We start from the raw sequence: 15,528 nt of genomic DNA on the forward strand, positions 1-15,528 counted from the left end.
CTAATTATTATAAAAAGCTTTGGGATGCTCTGATCAGTAGATGGAACTCATTCATCTGGTTGGATTTGGGATATTTTTTAGAGGTAAAAATAATATTCAGCAGCAACGTTCAAAAATCAGATTCATTAATTTCCACTGGAGGATAGGACAACATTTCCATTTCAACTTTTCAATAAATGATCTGCTGAAATAAATATAAGTCTTTAGAATACAGAGTCTGGATATATATGTCTGGATTATGTGTTGGCCTCCTTTGCAACCTATATGATTTCCCTTCGTTTGAAGTCATTCATAATGCTGAGATCAAACATTCAAAAAAGGAGATTTTATTCAGATTTTGGCAAAAATTCTGAAAGGCATATGAAATTGTGAAATACCAAAATTATACTTTTGATTTTCAGCAGCACTTTGGCAACTAATTCCCTCAGGCTGCTTAGAAAACATCAACACACTACCTGCATCTCTTCCTTTGGATGAGCTTATTTTTCTTCTCTTTGCTCACTGCACAAATGCAAACTAATCCTTCTGGAAAGGTTATAATCACAGAAGCGATTCCGTGGCTGGCGCGATGAGGTGTGCTGGCGCGGGGACTGAGGGCGTACGTGAGCGGAGCTGTGCCAGCGCCGCAGGGGCTGTGCCCGCCCGGCCCAGCGCGCGCAGCTGCGGGCTCGGCCTCGGCACGCCTTAGCGGCTTCGCAGAAAGCGCTGCGGAGCCAGGGATTTTGTGTTCCCACACTCCACTGATTCATGGAACCTTTCTTAGTGGAACAAAAGGGACTTGCGGTTAAAGTTTATTATTTGTTTGACCGTGGATATGCCTTCCTGTTTAGGAGATACTACTGTAAAAGTTTTCAAATGTCCTGAAGTACACAGAGACCAGGCATGTGCAGCTTGTGCTGTGCCTCAGCAGTGTGTGTAGTGCAAGAGTGCACAAGGGCAAATACAGCTCTGTGTGCTTTGATAAGACACTGACCCAAAATCTAGAGTGCACCCAAATACCTGCTATCAGATTAAATATTTCAAAGGACATGTGAAACAGATATCTTCTTTTGTGCCTTTTGTGATGTGTGGTGGTGTGTGTGTGTTGAAGTGTTACTGGCTTTATGCAGTCTTTCTGGTCTCTCAGAGAAATTTTTTTCCTAATTTTTAAGTAGTACCATAAAATTCATAGTAAAGGTAAATAAACCGGCAGTGGCTTCAGTCTCTGGTGTACTAATGCAATGCTGAATTGAACATGAAATATAGAACACTTTAAAGCTATACATTTTATCTTGATAGACTGTCACACTGTGAAAAGACAGAGACAAGAAAAGGTGTGAACTCAACTTGCAAGGAACTGTAGCTTTGAGTTCCAAACGAGCTAGTATTTATCAAACATTTTTGCAGGGTTCTCAGGGTTTGTCAGGTGTGGTGTCCCAGCCTGCCGTGCTGCTGCTGGTGCGTGCAGGTGCCCTGCAGCTGGAGCCAGCCCCAGCCATGGGCGCAGCCTGGCGGGGCCAATGAGCACCGGGAGTGCAGCAGGGTTTGCACAACAGCACCCGGCGCACCCCGGGCTCTGGGGCGGCTGCACGGATCAGGTGGCAAAAGGAGGCAGCAAGGTTTTCTGTAACACCACTCAGCACAGGCTGAGATTGCTCTATAAAAAGTGTACAATTTGCAGTCAACAATAATGCCAATTTTTACTTATGTTTCAGAACATGGAAACGTGAAACATGAGGTAAGGATTAATTTTCTTTTGCATGTGATGTTTGTTTTGTTGGTGACATAAGAGCTCCTTATTACTTTTTGCACATGCTGATGGAGAAGGTACGTTTTTCTTCTGGGTTTGCAAACATTTATTTAGAGTGCTGTAGAAGTTATCTAAGCAACCAGCTATTCGTGATTAAATATGAATGTCTTCTGCTCAAAATGTGAGTTAAACTTGCTGCAATATGACAGTACTCAGAGCACTGGAAGAGGTGGAGATGTTTTTTTTAAGCCACAGGTAAGAAAACATACATTGCTTCACTGCTGATGGTTAGATCCTTACTGTTCCTAGACAAAATTTGGCTGTAGAGTTAAAAGTAGTTTTTTTTTTTTTTTTTCTCTGTCATGACAGAGAACTGTGGGGTAATGAAGGATTGGCAGGGCAGTGTTTGCCTCTTCATGTGAAAAGACAATAGTTGCAAAGGTATCCTGTGGTATGGAGTTTGTGTAATCTGGAGAGAATGTTAGAGTGGGACCTGAACAGAGGAGCTGCTGTGATGCACATAGTGTAACTTTCTGTGAGCCCAAGAAGGCTGCAAGCAACCCTGGGTTATTTTCCAGCCAGCTCCTGGGGCCTCTCCACTGTTGTACAGGAGGGCACGGCAGATGGGTTTTGTCTGCTCCTTCTGACAAAAGAGAGGCAGCACTTCAGACCTAGAGCATAATAGTTTCTGGCACCTATTTTAGATCAGAAGTTTATGGTAATTGCTTAAATGATACATCAGTTATAAACAGCATGTGTTGCTGCTCTCCATAAGCATGGCTGTGTTTGACCCTGTTGCTAATATGGGTAATGGGAGAGTTATTGCTGACAGGGCTGGTGCAGGGGTAGTTGTGTGCAGGGCTGACCATGTCTGTGCTCTCTGATGTTTGAGCTGTTTGGGTGTCACTGTAAGCCCAGAGGGCAGTGGGACTGGATGAGGGCAGCCCTGCACCCTCTGGTGAGCTCCTGGGATGGGGGCCCCAGGTGGGCTCCAGCTCATGGGGACCCGCAGGGGAATCGTGTGGTGATGGGGGACCTCTGGCAGAGGAGAGGGGTGTGCTGCCTGTGCCCAGACCCTGCCTGCTCTCCTCGCTGCATTCTCAGCTGTGCCTCTGGCCAGGTGCTGCCCAGCCTTTTGTGTCTCTGCCTTGATAGATGCACTAAGTAAGGGCACTCTAAACTGTGGGAATCGCAGCATGGTCCATTTGCCTGATGCCTTTCCAGTCCTGCAGCTGGCAGGCATGGTTGGAGAGCTGTGAATAGATTGTCCCCTGGGCTTGGTGGACAAGAGTGCCAGGCTTCCTAAAGCTAACTGTGGTGAACGTACTATGTCTGGATGAAAAACTAGGTATACTGTTTTTCCTTGTTAGGAAAATAAGGGTCTCCTTTCTATTGCCTGTTGAGTTGATCCAAGACATCAGGTTTACATTCATTTTTACCAAGACTCCTGTTTAAGTGCCTGCTTTAATTCTCTCTGTGCAGAGAAAACTTGAGCACGGATGAGGAGCTGTCATTTTGGAAAACATGGATTTAGGTTTCATACCAGTAAAGTAAAGAATCTACTGGTAATGCAGTATGTTAAAGGATATTGAGCATGTTTTCATATAGCTCAAGAACTGTTTCTTTAAACCCGTTTTCCAGCCAGTCCTTTGGTGTATATGATTTTGAGTTGTCACAGCCTTTCTGTTGTTTTTATTTCAATTAAGCATTTCTCTGTCTCCCTTTGTACTTTTCTGAGTCCTGCCCCTTTCCCTCTCTTGTGCAAATCTGTGGTTGCTCACCAGTCTGCATCAATCCGTATTAGCAACATGGCTTCCATCTATAAAAACCAATATAGGATCTAATTGAGCATTTTGCTTTTATCCAGTACTATTATCTTCCTTGTGGCAGCAGCTTTAAATTTTTATTCTATCTACTACAGATAAGGCAAAACTTGTATCCTTTCTTTAATTAGACTTGTGGGGTACAGAGAGAATATGTCCAAGGACTCAAGAGTTTGAAAGCTGTTTTCAAACCAAGCTTTTGATTTTGCTTGCTTGCTACAGGGCTTGGTAATGTGGTTATGCCTCAGGTTACTGCTTTCTGGCTTGACTTGGTGTGTGTCCTGCATCACCTTATATCAACGGCGAGTAAATCAGGGCAACCTAATTGTTCCCTTTGTTATGCAACATGCTTTTCTCTGCTTGCTTTGATTAAAAAATAAATAACTGCATGAAGTGTCATGCAAGTTACCAGATAAAACAAGTTTGCAAAAGCAGATGAGTAGTTCACAGATATGCATTATTTCACATTGAAATTTCCAGGGATCCATAGTAAGTGTCTTAGTGTATAAAATATAGAAAAGAAATTGAAATAGTCTGAGTCTTGTCAGAGAGTTTCTGATTTCACTCAACTCTGGTTCCTCCAATTTTAGAGAGATAGACAAGTTACTAAATATATTTAAGTACTTGCCCAGAAAATAAGAAAATTAAGCATTCCATAGGGAATTGTAGCTAGCTTCAGTATAAAGTAGAAGTAGTGAAAGTTTCTACCTTATCAAAGCAATGCAAGTGGCTTTTACTTTTGTGTTGGTGGATGTTATCTGGGGCAGATAATGCCAGACTGCATGTTTTTCCTGTATCCTATCCATAAATGATTAAAAAATACATTTGTACTTAGTATCAAAAAATGTTGTATGAAAAAGCCTCCTATGGACTGAGACTCTTTCAGCCCAGTCTCAGAAAAAATGGGATGTATGAAAAAAAGTCAACATTACTAAGAATATTTTTCAAAGTGTGATCTTTCTACAAGATAAAGATAATTGTGTTGGTGGTTGGGGGAAATAATTTAAGAAAACCAGCTTTGCCTAGTAGATTGTGGGAATGAAAGGACTGCAATGTATCTCCATGAAAACATGTTTATTCATATCTCTGATTCTCATTTTTGCTCTGCAGAAGCGAACAAATGGAATTAGAAGAAGCTCTAGACATGTGGACACAGGTTTGTGTCATGGCTTTTTAATACTTAAAACATTAAATAAAAAGAGGCATAAAGCTGTAACTTGCTTTGTTAAGTTGCACTGTGAATGGTATTGTCATACACACAATGCTGAGAACTTGATTGCTGAAGTCATTGAAGGACTTAAGTGATTGCTCTGTGATTTCAAAGATAAGGTCAGCTGGTTGAATTCCTAATTTTTTTTTCCTTGTTTTTTCTTTAAGCAGGGCTCGGGTTCTATTTGAACAACAAAATGCCTCTGGGCTTTCATTAATATGACCCACCCTACTGTACTCTGTAGTTTTAAAAGAAATAACTAAAGGGATAAGCAGACAGTTGCTTACAAAGCTCGGGTTCTAATTCTTCAAGTTGTGGGTATTCTCAGCTCTTAAATGTAGTGGTGCTCAGTGCTTAACTGTATGAATTGCTTTTCTGAAAGGCATAAACCAATTGCAGTTTTATATTGAATTTCAAAGTGATTTTATTTTTCCTGTTAGTTTATAGTACATACTTTTGTGGAATCATGGCAGCAGCAGCCCTTAAGAAAATTAAATGCTTAGTTATGTGTTGTGTACTCAAGTGGGTGAATATTTCCTCTGGAGACCCATTATGTGTCTGAATAAAATATTCAATGTTTTTCAGTGTAACTGTGATATTTTTAGTGTCATTTTTTACAGTAATTACATTTCTGTCCTTTATGTTTCTTGTATAGTTTAATTACAGGAGATTTGTTATGCAGATATTATTTGGAATAAAAGTAAGCTGTGGATTATTAAATATTTCTAGATGTGGACATCTGAGAATAGTTGGAGTTAAACATTAAACAGGATGGCAATTCTGTACACCACATTACAGCCTGGCAGAGCTAAGCACTTTTCAAAAAGTAGGAATGCTGGTTGTGCCAGTAGCATTGCAGCTGCCTTGGCTTGGAAAGTCTAAATGTTGTAACTGGCTGAAGCAGACCACACCTTTCTTGCTCACGTACCTTTGACATGTTTTGGAACACGTATCGTCACTTTGTTCCCTCTAGCAAAATAAACCTGCTTCATGATTCCAGAAAGTGTTCAGTGTGTCGTGACGACTGCAGTGATAAAAGACAAAAATAAGCACCCTGTAACTCTGAAAATGAATACATTCAGAGGGGAAAACATCAAGGGTAGGAATTAAATAATGCAGAAGAGGATGATTTCTTCCAAGTGTTTGCTAACAAGACTGAGTTCTTCCCATTCATTGGTACATGTTGCCGTGAAGAGTAATTGTGTGCTTGCAGAATAGTCCTTGTAGGTTCAGTACCTTTAAACACAGCTGTCTCATATAGAGTCATAGAAGGTCAAGTAATTTAGCTTCGAGAACCTTTTGAGTATACTGGTGATTTTACTTGCTGTTGAAGTCTGACAGAAGTATTTGCAGGATCTTTCTATGCAAGGATACTTTAAAAGTAGTTTTTATTGAAGACTAAGTACCATTGAAATCATCAAAAGTAGTTGAATAAGTAGGTGTTTAAAACCTGTGTGTAGCCAATGCCTAAAATACAGTTCTGCTCATGCCCCCAGCATGTCCATTTACTGACACAGAAGAGTTCTTTGAGTTGGTGGGATAATCTCTTGTTACAGAGTGAAGTTCTTCATCCTCATTTTTGAAAACCAATAGAAATGCAGAATGTCTGCATAAACTTTTAGGTCCCTTTATTAGAGACATTGCTGCAGAAGACTTTGTACAGAATTGCTTCTGACATTTTAAAGGTTTTAAATAAATAATAATGAGAAATATATTGCATACTAATGTACTCTCTACGTATGCTGTCAGTTTTCAAGTGAAATGAGCTTCTTGTTTTGCATTTTGTCAGGATAGGCATTCTGTGTCCTCCTGTAACTTGGTGGGTATAACTTTTAAAGACATGAATGTCTTTGGTAAACTCTTGGCGTCTGTTTTGCATAATTTAAGTATTAGTGTTCATCACATTGCACATTGCCTTGAGAGACAGATGTTATCCAGAGGGCAGCACTTGTGAGAGATCAGTTATGTCAGGCATACATTACTGCATTGATCCTCAGAGCTTTTCAAGTGCACTGGCATGGAAAGTTCTGAAGAGTCTGAGCACCAGGATGCTCTTTTTGCTGAGAGAGGTAGCCAAAAGATTGACTGCCCAGACTGCTTTGTCTTTAGAAGGTTTGGTCTGTTGCTGCTGCCAGTGATGCATGTGATGGTGCTGAAGCATGGGTGCTACGTTAGGAGGCAGACATTTGCTGTGAATCCATAACCAGCACCTGCAGTGACTAAATATTGATGGAGTTTGATATCACCAGTAAAAACAAATATTTTGGGTTGCAACTTGTCAAGATTGTTCTGTTATGTCTGTCTTTGGCTATTTTAATAAAGAATAATGAATAGCATGGTCAAGTTAATGCACTGTGCTTCTCTTTTTATGCTTAGAGTCAAATTTAACTTTTGCTGACACAGCTTAGCCCAGAATGAAAAATCATTTAAATTTGATGAGAAGTAGTGCAAGTGAAGGATGGTCTAAACAAAACAGTGGAAGGATACTGGATTAAAATATCTTGTTTTCTGCTGGTAAAGCTCAGTGATGAAGGAACTTATCTAGCTTAAGTACCCTAAAAGGAATAAGTTGGTTTATGGCTTTTTCTTTTGTTTTTCTTTGAAGTTGGGTTAAAAGTTTTGGCAGTGACAGTTTTCTCCTCGAGATTTGCTTTGTTTTGAATAAGAAAGAAGGGTAGAAGGAAAAATGATTAATGGATAATGAGGCAGCAAAATCCCTATGAAATGAAAGCAGTCATGAGAAAAATGTTTGCAAAAAGAAATGTGTGCAGAAACTGTACAAATGAAGAAAGAACTGGAAATCATAAAAAATATGGCTTCGTCTTTATGCTGTGCACTAGGCCTTCAGCCTGCAGTCCATTTGCAGAGAGCCTTCTGAATTGCTTCATCTACTGAGTTTTAGTGGGACAGGTTTTAAATAACCTTTCTTTGGATTAAGCAAGAGATAATAAAAGCCACTGACAGAATGAACCGGTGAATACACCTGCAGCAATAAATCCAGGGAAAATTTGGTCTACAGCTTGCATGTGACTGTAGAACAACATGATTCTGTTTAAATACATTTAAGAACTGATAAGACTGGTGTCAGTTTTTGCATAGAATGGGCATGTGAAGTGATAATTATAGGATGTTTTATTCTTGTGTAGGGAATATGTTTAAGCATGGGATTTACACAATTGGCCTAAATGACAAATTATGTGTATTCATAAATACAAATTCTTATTGTGTGAATCCTGAAAAGGATGATGCAGACTGACCAATGTTTTTAATGGAAATAATTTTGTATTTTACTATGAGTAAAAATTACTGTCTTTCTCAGCTATTGAAATAGTACAGTGTATATTTGCTGTCTCTTTTTTACAGTATAAAGAGTCTAAATGTGATAGATTCACAGCTTAGTGTTTTTGAAACTGGTTTTAGCCTAAACACTTCTGCTAATATAAACATCAGAATTTTAATCTCTAGAAGTGTGAAAGTGTATTTCGTATCAGAAGGATAAACTTGGTAAAAATAGAACACTAGAAGCCTTATAGTCAAGATTCATTGTAGATTAAACTCAAAATCTGCTCTGTGAAAGATCGCTACTGAGCATCTTAAATAGCTGCTGACTTCTTAAATAGCTGATTTCTTGACAAGCAAGGATTAAAGATTAGAAAACCTCAGTTCTGAACCGAGGGCCAGAACCAATATGTCTTTTCCCTTCACAGAAAATAAAATATTGTCTGGCTTTTTTAGGGATGGAGGGACACAATACTAGTAAGTAACATATACAGTGCAGTAGCTTGGGCTATGTATTTTTCAGCTCAAAACTTCAAAGTTTAAATAATAATTTTAAAAAGAGGTATTTGTATTTCTGCTTGGTGTCTGGTCGAAACTTGCTTTGTGAATCCTCTAATACTGGTTTTACACAAATTATAAAAAAAGCCCCAGGATCTGAAGAGAGTCACTGGGTTTATGGCCTGAAGTATATGCATTAAACAAACAACAACAACAGTGTAGGGAGAAGTACAATACTGGAGATATGTTTATTTCATTAGCTATAGTGGGAAATAAGTTACTTTTGTGCTTCATATTTTGTTAAAATTGCATTTTGGAATCTTTTAACTAGGTTGTGTCATTGTTATATGTGTACGTGATTACTAAGCAGTGGAACAATATTCAGGTGTTTGTGTAGTGTAGTGTTTGCATCTTGTCTTTAGAGTAAAAATTAAGTGATAGTGTCATATTGGCAGTTTAAATTTTCTTTTCAGTTAAGAATGAAGCATGCTAGACTGTGAGATAGTTCAACAAATTTTGACACAGTGTGCTCTATAATACACAAGTCTAACTCTGATTTCCATTTTAGTGCCACTCCAACTGTATGCCCAGCCAAAAGCAAAACCTGGCTCAAACTCAAATGCTGGGATATCCTAACCAGCAGATAATTCTTTGCCAAGTTGTTCTAGATAGAAGTACTCTTTAACTGAGAGTTTGAAGCATTGTCACTCATTTTCTTGTTTTATTGAGCTATACAGGCATGTCCTCAGTAGTCCTGATTGACTGTTGTCTTTCTCATTCAGCCCAGTATAGAGAATACCCAATTCCATGGATGAGAAAAGATAACCTTCTGCAGCATGAAGCCCAGTGCTGAAAACAGGCATTCAGGAATTTATTTCTCCACTTCAACAGTGGCAGCAGCTACCGGGGATTCTAGCTGCCCAGTGCTAACTGGCAGTCAGTATCAGTGTTGAGAACAAGAATTTATCTTGGTTTTAAGCCACAGAAAAAGGTCTACCAAAAAAAAAAGCATTAAACAAGCCCCCAATATTTAATGAGGAGTTGACTGATGTCGTTGATAGTATCTCCTTATTAGGATTGTCTTCATCAAGATGGATTAGACCAAGTAGCATCTTTTTGCTTTGGTAAAGGAATTCCTGTGTATAGAATCAAGAAATACATTGATAGGTGTTTTTCTGATACATTTAATACTGTTATTTAATTATATTTCCTGTAAATAAAGTGTAGGAATAAATAGCAATCCCTCAAGTACTAGAATATATGCATGACATTCTTTTCAGTTTTAGATACTGTTAACCTGGAACATAACAGTGTGTTTTAATGGCTAGCCATTAAAGTGTGTACATGGAGAAGCAACTGACTGTAAATTAAATTGAGGAAAGCCAGAAGGAATACTGGGGCAAAGAGAAATGTTCCATAAAACTTCCTCTAGTGAAGAAATAGTTACTTGACAAAGTTTGAGATCTTTTATAATGTTTGTGGAGCACTAGATTTGCTAAGGAGCTTAAGACTTCTCTGCATGGTAATGTTTTGAGCAAACTACAGAACTGAAAATGAGCTTTGATTTTATATGTATGTGACACATGTTTAACTTTTGGCTGGGTTTTATTCAGCTATGAATACCTCTTCCTTTTCTACATATCATCTAGGCACTTTGCTCAAGGTACCTGTAATGTACCCAGTACATGTCTCTTGGAATCATTGTGGAGCAGAGGAGTTTCAGGTCAGAATGGGTTTAACAGGGCAGCTGGGAGCACACTCTCTGTAAAGAGAACACTCTCTGGCAGGATAGATGTGATGCTGCTTACTGACATGGTGTGTAATCCTGAAGATTTTGAAGTCCTTCAAAGGACTTTGATTGCAGCTCTAACCTGACCGTCTCTTGGTGTTGATAGACATGTCTGAACATGTTTTACATCAGGTGGTTGGGATGGGGTTGGCGTTTGAGACCAGAGTCAGTGAATTTCTTTGTGGTCCCACATCATGGGACAACTTCTCTCAGCTGGGCCTCAGCAGCAGTGAATTCACAGATGCACTGAACTGTGTGACCTACTTTGTGAAATCAAATTAATTTATCTCACATATTTATTAAAAATACATACTACATTCAAGATCTTTGCCTCCCCCCCTCCCCCCCCCCCCCGCTTAAGTGCTTCACAAAATAATGAGTTCATCTTTGTTGTGTTACAAGAAAAGACATGTCTAATGTTTTGCACCAAGAAGTTTTCCACTAATGCGTTTCTGGAAGGTGAAGCAGGGTTTTGTCTTCCAATGAAGCATTTCAAATGCAGTTTAATGATTTTTATTTGGGTTGTTTTATTTTAAATTAAAACTATTTTTACATTCCTGTTGGGGAGAGGTATTTGAAAGGTGCCTGTCCCCTTGGCATCTCAGCAGTAAGCTAACATTCAGAGAAGAACATAGCCTTTAGCCTTTTCTTTTAATTAAACATCAGAAGACCCAGATGCCAAAGGGTGAAATGTATTTATTTTGTCAAACTCTTTCATCCTTGTCTGGTTGGATTGCAAGATTAATTTGCAGTTGAGTAATTTAAACTCTTGTCTTATTGGATATATTTTTTGGGACTGTCTCTATATCTTAAGCAATTAACATTTTATTTTTTCTTAGAGAAGTGATGGTGTTCAATACATGCTTAGCCATATGTTGACATAATTTTTAAGCTGAGGTGGGTTAAAAATCCTTCAGTGTCTTTCTCTTTTTCTGCATAAAAGCACTCACCCTCAACTGTTTAAGCATCATTGTTTGGAGATAACTGCAAGGAAGTTGTCAGCCAGAAAAAAGGATAAGGTGTAAGGTAGAAGTGGGCAAAATGGGCATACAAGTATCATCAATAAAACAAAATTCACTGTTTTGTGTTTTAAACACACACAAAAGTAGTACAGCACTATTTAAAAAAAAAAAAAAAAGAGGCATGTGCCAGCAGCTATATGGCCAGAAGTTGCCTTTACTTACCATGGCAAGTGGAAGGAATTGCTTGGTATTTTGCTGAAGTTTATTGGGACTTAAAAATCTGTTACTCATCTTTAGGAGGAATATTGCGTTTACCCATCTATTTTCATATCTGATTTTAATCTTCAGGGTATTTTAATTCTCAGAAGGCAAAACAAAGATAATAAGGCAATGAATGATTAAAAATAGTCAAAAGTAACTGAATTTTAACAGTACTCTAAAGCATATGGTTTCTTTTTTTGTGGCTCACTCATTTAACTAAACCAGTATTTGATCACTACTTCAAAGTAATTCTCACACAAAGAATTTGGGAAACATTGTAAAATTGAAAGCAGCCATCCCATGGGAGAAAAAAGACTGCTGAAAATTCACACAAGAGAAGCTCCCAGAGCTGCCTCTGCCTTTTGCCTGAGGAAGGTTTTAAAGCTTGATAGAAGAGGCCAGAGGCAAGAGCCTGAGAAACTGATGCTGCTTTTGGAGAGTTTTTAATCTGCTCACCACTTTGAGATTCCCAGAGAAGAGAAAAATGAGGCTGAGTTGGGCTGCAAGCCAAGCTAGCCTGGGATCCCTCCAAGAGTAGCCAGTTAAATGGATGCTGAAGGATAGAATTTGGGGTAAGGTGTTGTGGTACTTCCTGCTGTACCTTGTGGTTTCATTTCTTAGCTCTTAATTTTCCATCCACGTATTTTCATTATCACTTTTTAAACCAGTCTAAAATCCTCACAACATCCTTTAACTATCACTCTCATGATTAGTTGTGTGAATAAAGCACATCTTTTTGTTTGCTTTTAACCTGCTACCTATTACTTTGACACCTATATTTTTTTGGCTCAAGAAAATGAATAATAAATAAGGAAATAATGAGTACTTTTTCTCTGGTCGCTGTTACGCCACTCATGGGTTGTCTCTGTCATATCCCCTTGGGTCATGTTTCCTCTAGCCTGAAGAGCTGTTATCTACTTAATCCTTCTGATACAGAAGCTCTTCTGTATGTCTGATCATCCTTTTTGCTTGTTTGCATGCTTCTAGGTCCAAGAGTAGTCAGTCTTTCTAGTTTTGTGTCTGCTAGAAGAAATTTCTTAGTGTTGGTATAGAGCAGAATTAGATTGTAATATTAAAGGACTGATTGTAAAAAATACTTAGCAATTCCTCTGAGATCTGTTGTCTCTGTGGGGACAGCTGTTTCACACTTCATCACTGTGTATAATTATTCAATCCATTTGTTGCTTTAAGTCTTTCATGAAGGTATGACCAAATGGCCACCAAAGATCCTTCCAGCCAGAGTTACTCTCTGATTTTGTATCCTATTGTTCATGAAATCTTCCTTCAGTCCTTTGCAAGTAGTGTTCTTATTAAAGAAATGCTTTTGCACCTTCTACAAGACTTAATCCACTCTTACTCCCATTTTAATTATACTTATTAATTTTTTGAACAAGGGAGTGCCAAACATGGATTCCTTTGGTTGACCCTTTTGTACATCCCCTTCTATTTGAAAAAAATACTGTTGTTCCAACCTTTTATTTCCTGTCCTTTTGTTGTTTGTTTATTGGGGTCAGGGGGAAACTTTTCCTCTTATATCATGTAAGCTGGAAGACAGCCTTGTTGTGAGTCCTGTTAAAATTATTTTGCTAATCCACATTAATATACAATCTTGCTTCTTCATTGTTTGCTTTAAAGAACTCTAAACAATGTCCCTGACTTGTTCTTAGAAAGTATTTGTAGTCTTTATACTGTTTATCCATATACTTTTAAATTCTGTTTCTGTAGGCTTTAGCAGTCTGCCTTGTACAGCTGTCTGATATTTGTGTTGAGATGTCTACTTACTACAACTTCACATATAACTACCTATTTCTATGGTACTGAGTTGTTTTAAGAAATATCTTGCAGATCATAATTAACAGCTCAGCAATGTAATGTTTGAATTTTTGGTACTTAGTATTTTCAAGTAGTGACATTATAAAACCTGATCTGGTGGATTTTTCAGTAGAATTAATTTATTCAGTTGTCACCCTTCACTGTGGTTTATCCAGGAGCAAAGGTAAAGTACTTTTTCTGAGGCATTAAGTGAAAGAAGTTGGAGTTCAGCCCTCTTTGCTGCTCTTGCTGACCTGCAAATAAATAGAAGACATGTTCAGTCTTGCACTTCTCATAACTTGTGTTTCTTAAGCTTTAGTGTGCAACAGGGAATTAAAAAGTAACTTCATTATCTGATACCTTGAGAAGGTGCCTCAGTCCGTTAACCTTAGAGGTTATTCTTTAACCAGCCTGTTTGGAATAGGGAATGTGGGAGAGGGGAGAGAGCATGAGGCACTGTCTTTTATTTCAGACAATAAAGCATGATGTTTACTCTTCTTGGCCTTTTTCCTTAATTGGATTTGACAGCAACAAATAGCATGAAATATGATACCACAAAAGCTGCATGTATGGATCACAGCTTTCCTTCCAGAACAACGTCACACTCCTGGCAGTAGCAGTCTTCTTGTGACTGGCAGGGATCATTTTAGTACACTGGCATTCACTTAATGCTGGTATATCTTCTACAACGTTTAAAAAAAAAAAAAAAAAAAAAAAAAATCATCTTTACAGAAGACCATACAGGTTGCCTTATAATTTTCACCTTCCCCTTGTTTGCTTTGTCATGGGAACAAGAAAGGCTGAATAGGAAAAGAGTATGAGGCTTAATGATGGGGACTTAAAGCTCCGACTGCTCCTGTGCATTGTGTGCTGGTTTTGTTATTTGTTTCTTGTGGTATTGATTTAAACCCTGAAATTGTGTGTTGCTCTGCACAAGGCTCAGGCACCTGAGAAACACTGAATGATCAACCAGGCTCAAAGAGCTGATGCTGGGATTTAAGTGTCTAAGGTGTGTTCTTTGTCAGGGCAGTATTTTGGGAGAAAGTCTGGGTGTTCTGCTGGTGTCAGTTTTATCTCTGGATGATTCTTTGATGTAACTACAGGCTGTTGCCACAAGGTGTGATGCTTTTTCCCACTAAGGTGTTCCCTTACTACCTTTCTTTTGAATCTATGGATCACCTGGTCACAGGCTAAGTTACTTCAGTGAGATAATGGCAAACTGGTCATAGGAGGCAGCGGTGGCAGCCGCAGTGAGGAGATAAGTGAGATAAGTCAGCCAGACTTAAATGGGATATCAGCCCATATACTTTGTTGCTTTCAGGTGTGGTTTCTGTCTTAACAAATCTCACACTTTGCTGGAGTATATAATCCACATTCAGACTGGAAACAGAAAGTAGAAGGAGAATCTTCACTATTGTGCAGATGAATATATGAGAGTTTCCTTGACAGGGAGGGAAAGAAGCAAAAATATGTAAGATGGAGCATGATTATTATGCAGCATTGACATCTTGACGGGGACTAAACTTGATTCCCATCTTTATTGCATATGATAATTTACCAATAGTGTCTTGGTTTTGCAACAGCGGTCAAGTGATGGATCATTTTATTGTATGTTTTCATTTTTGCCTTTAAAGGAAGACCCTTTTACGGCTTATTATTTATTCATCATGTAAGCAGTCTTCAAGTTAAGGACTTACTTATATGTAGAGATAGAAAATTAATCTACTTAAATTTGTAAACTATTTTGAAAATTTTACTAAAAATTGAAAATACTTTCCTTTGATAAAGAGGGAGTATGCAGAAACAGTGTATCAGAATAGTATATAATTTTTCATATGCTAGTTGTGCTAGAAAAGAAAGGCTAACATAAATGAAGTCAGTAAAAAACTTATGTAAGATATATTTTTATACTCACTGGATATTTACATTGTAGTCTCAATGCCTTTGGGTATATCAGCTGATTGAGGCTAGGGATACTACAAATTCATGGGAAAGCTGGAGGTATCACAAAATATGATGTATTTTTTATTTTCTAGAATTTATTTTCATAGATTGCCAATACTTCACATATGCAAAGTGTGCAACATAAAAACAATATATAAATAGTATATACTATTTAGGGATAAACAATTTTAACTGCATTGTGGTGTTAACAGTGAAATACG

At 38.2% G+C, this 15,528-nt stretch overlaps 1 protein-coding gene across 4 annotated transcripts in view; it reads left to right on the forward strand.

The window, feature by feature from the left end:
• VAV3 (vav guanine nucleotide exchange factor 3) overlaps nucleotides 1–15,528 on the forward strand; it is a 151,536-nt gene that overhangs the window by 96,194 nt on the left and 39,814 nt on the right. For 3 of the 4 annotated variants that reach the window (XR_007205352.1, XM_048312781.1, XM_048312783.1), the window contains exons 18-19: nucleotides 1,695–1,717; nucleotides 4,663–4,708. The exons of the other annotated variant lie outside the window; for it this stretch is intronic. Coding sequence is in view for 2 of the 3 variants with exons in the window: in XM_048312781.1 (XP_048168738.1) it covers nucleotides 1,695–1,717; nucleotides 4,663–4,708 (69 nt within the window). In the remaining variant the exon portion in view is untranslated. The remainder of the gene's footprint in view (nucleotides 1–1,694; nucleotides 1,718–4,662; nucleotides 4,709–15,528) is intronic. 4 annotated transcript variants of the gene reach the window in all.

Source organism: Corvus hawaiiensis, chromosome 9 (assembly GCF_020740725.1).
Source record: "Corvus hawaiiensis isolate bCorHaw1 chromosome 9, bCorHaw1.pri.cur, whole genome shotgun sequence".
NCBI lineage: Eukaryota > Metazoa > Chordata > Aves > Passeriformes > Corvidae > Corvus > Corvus hawaiiensis.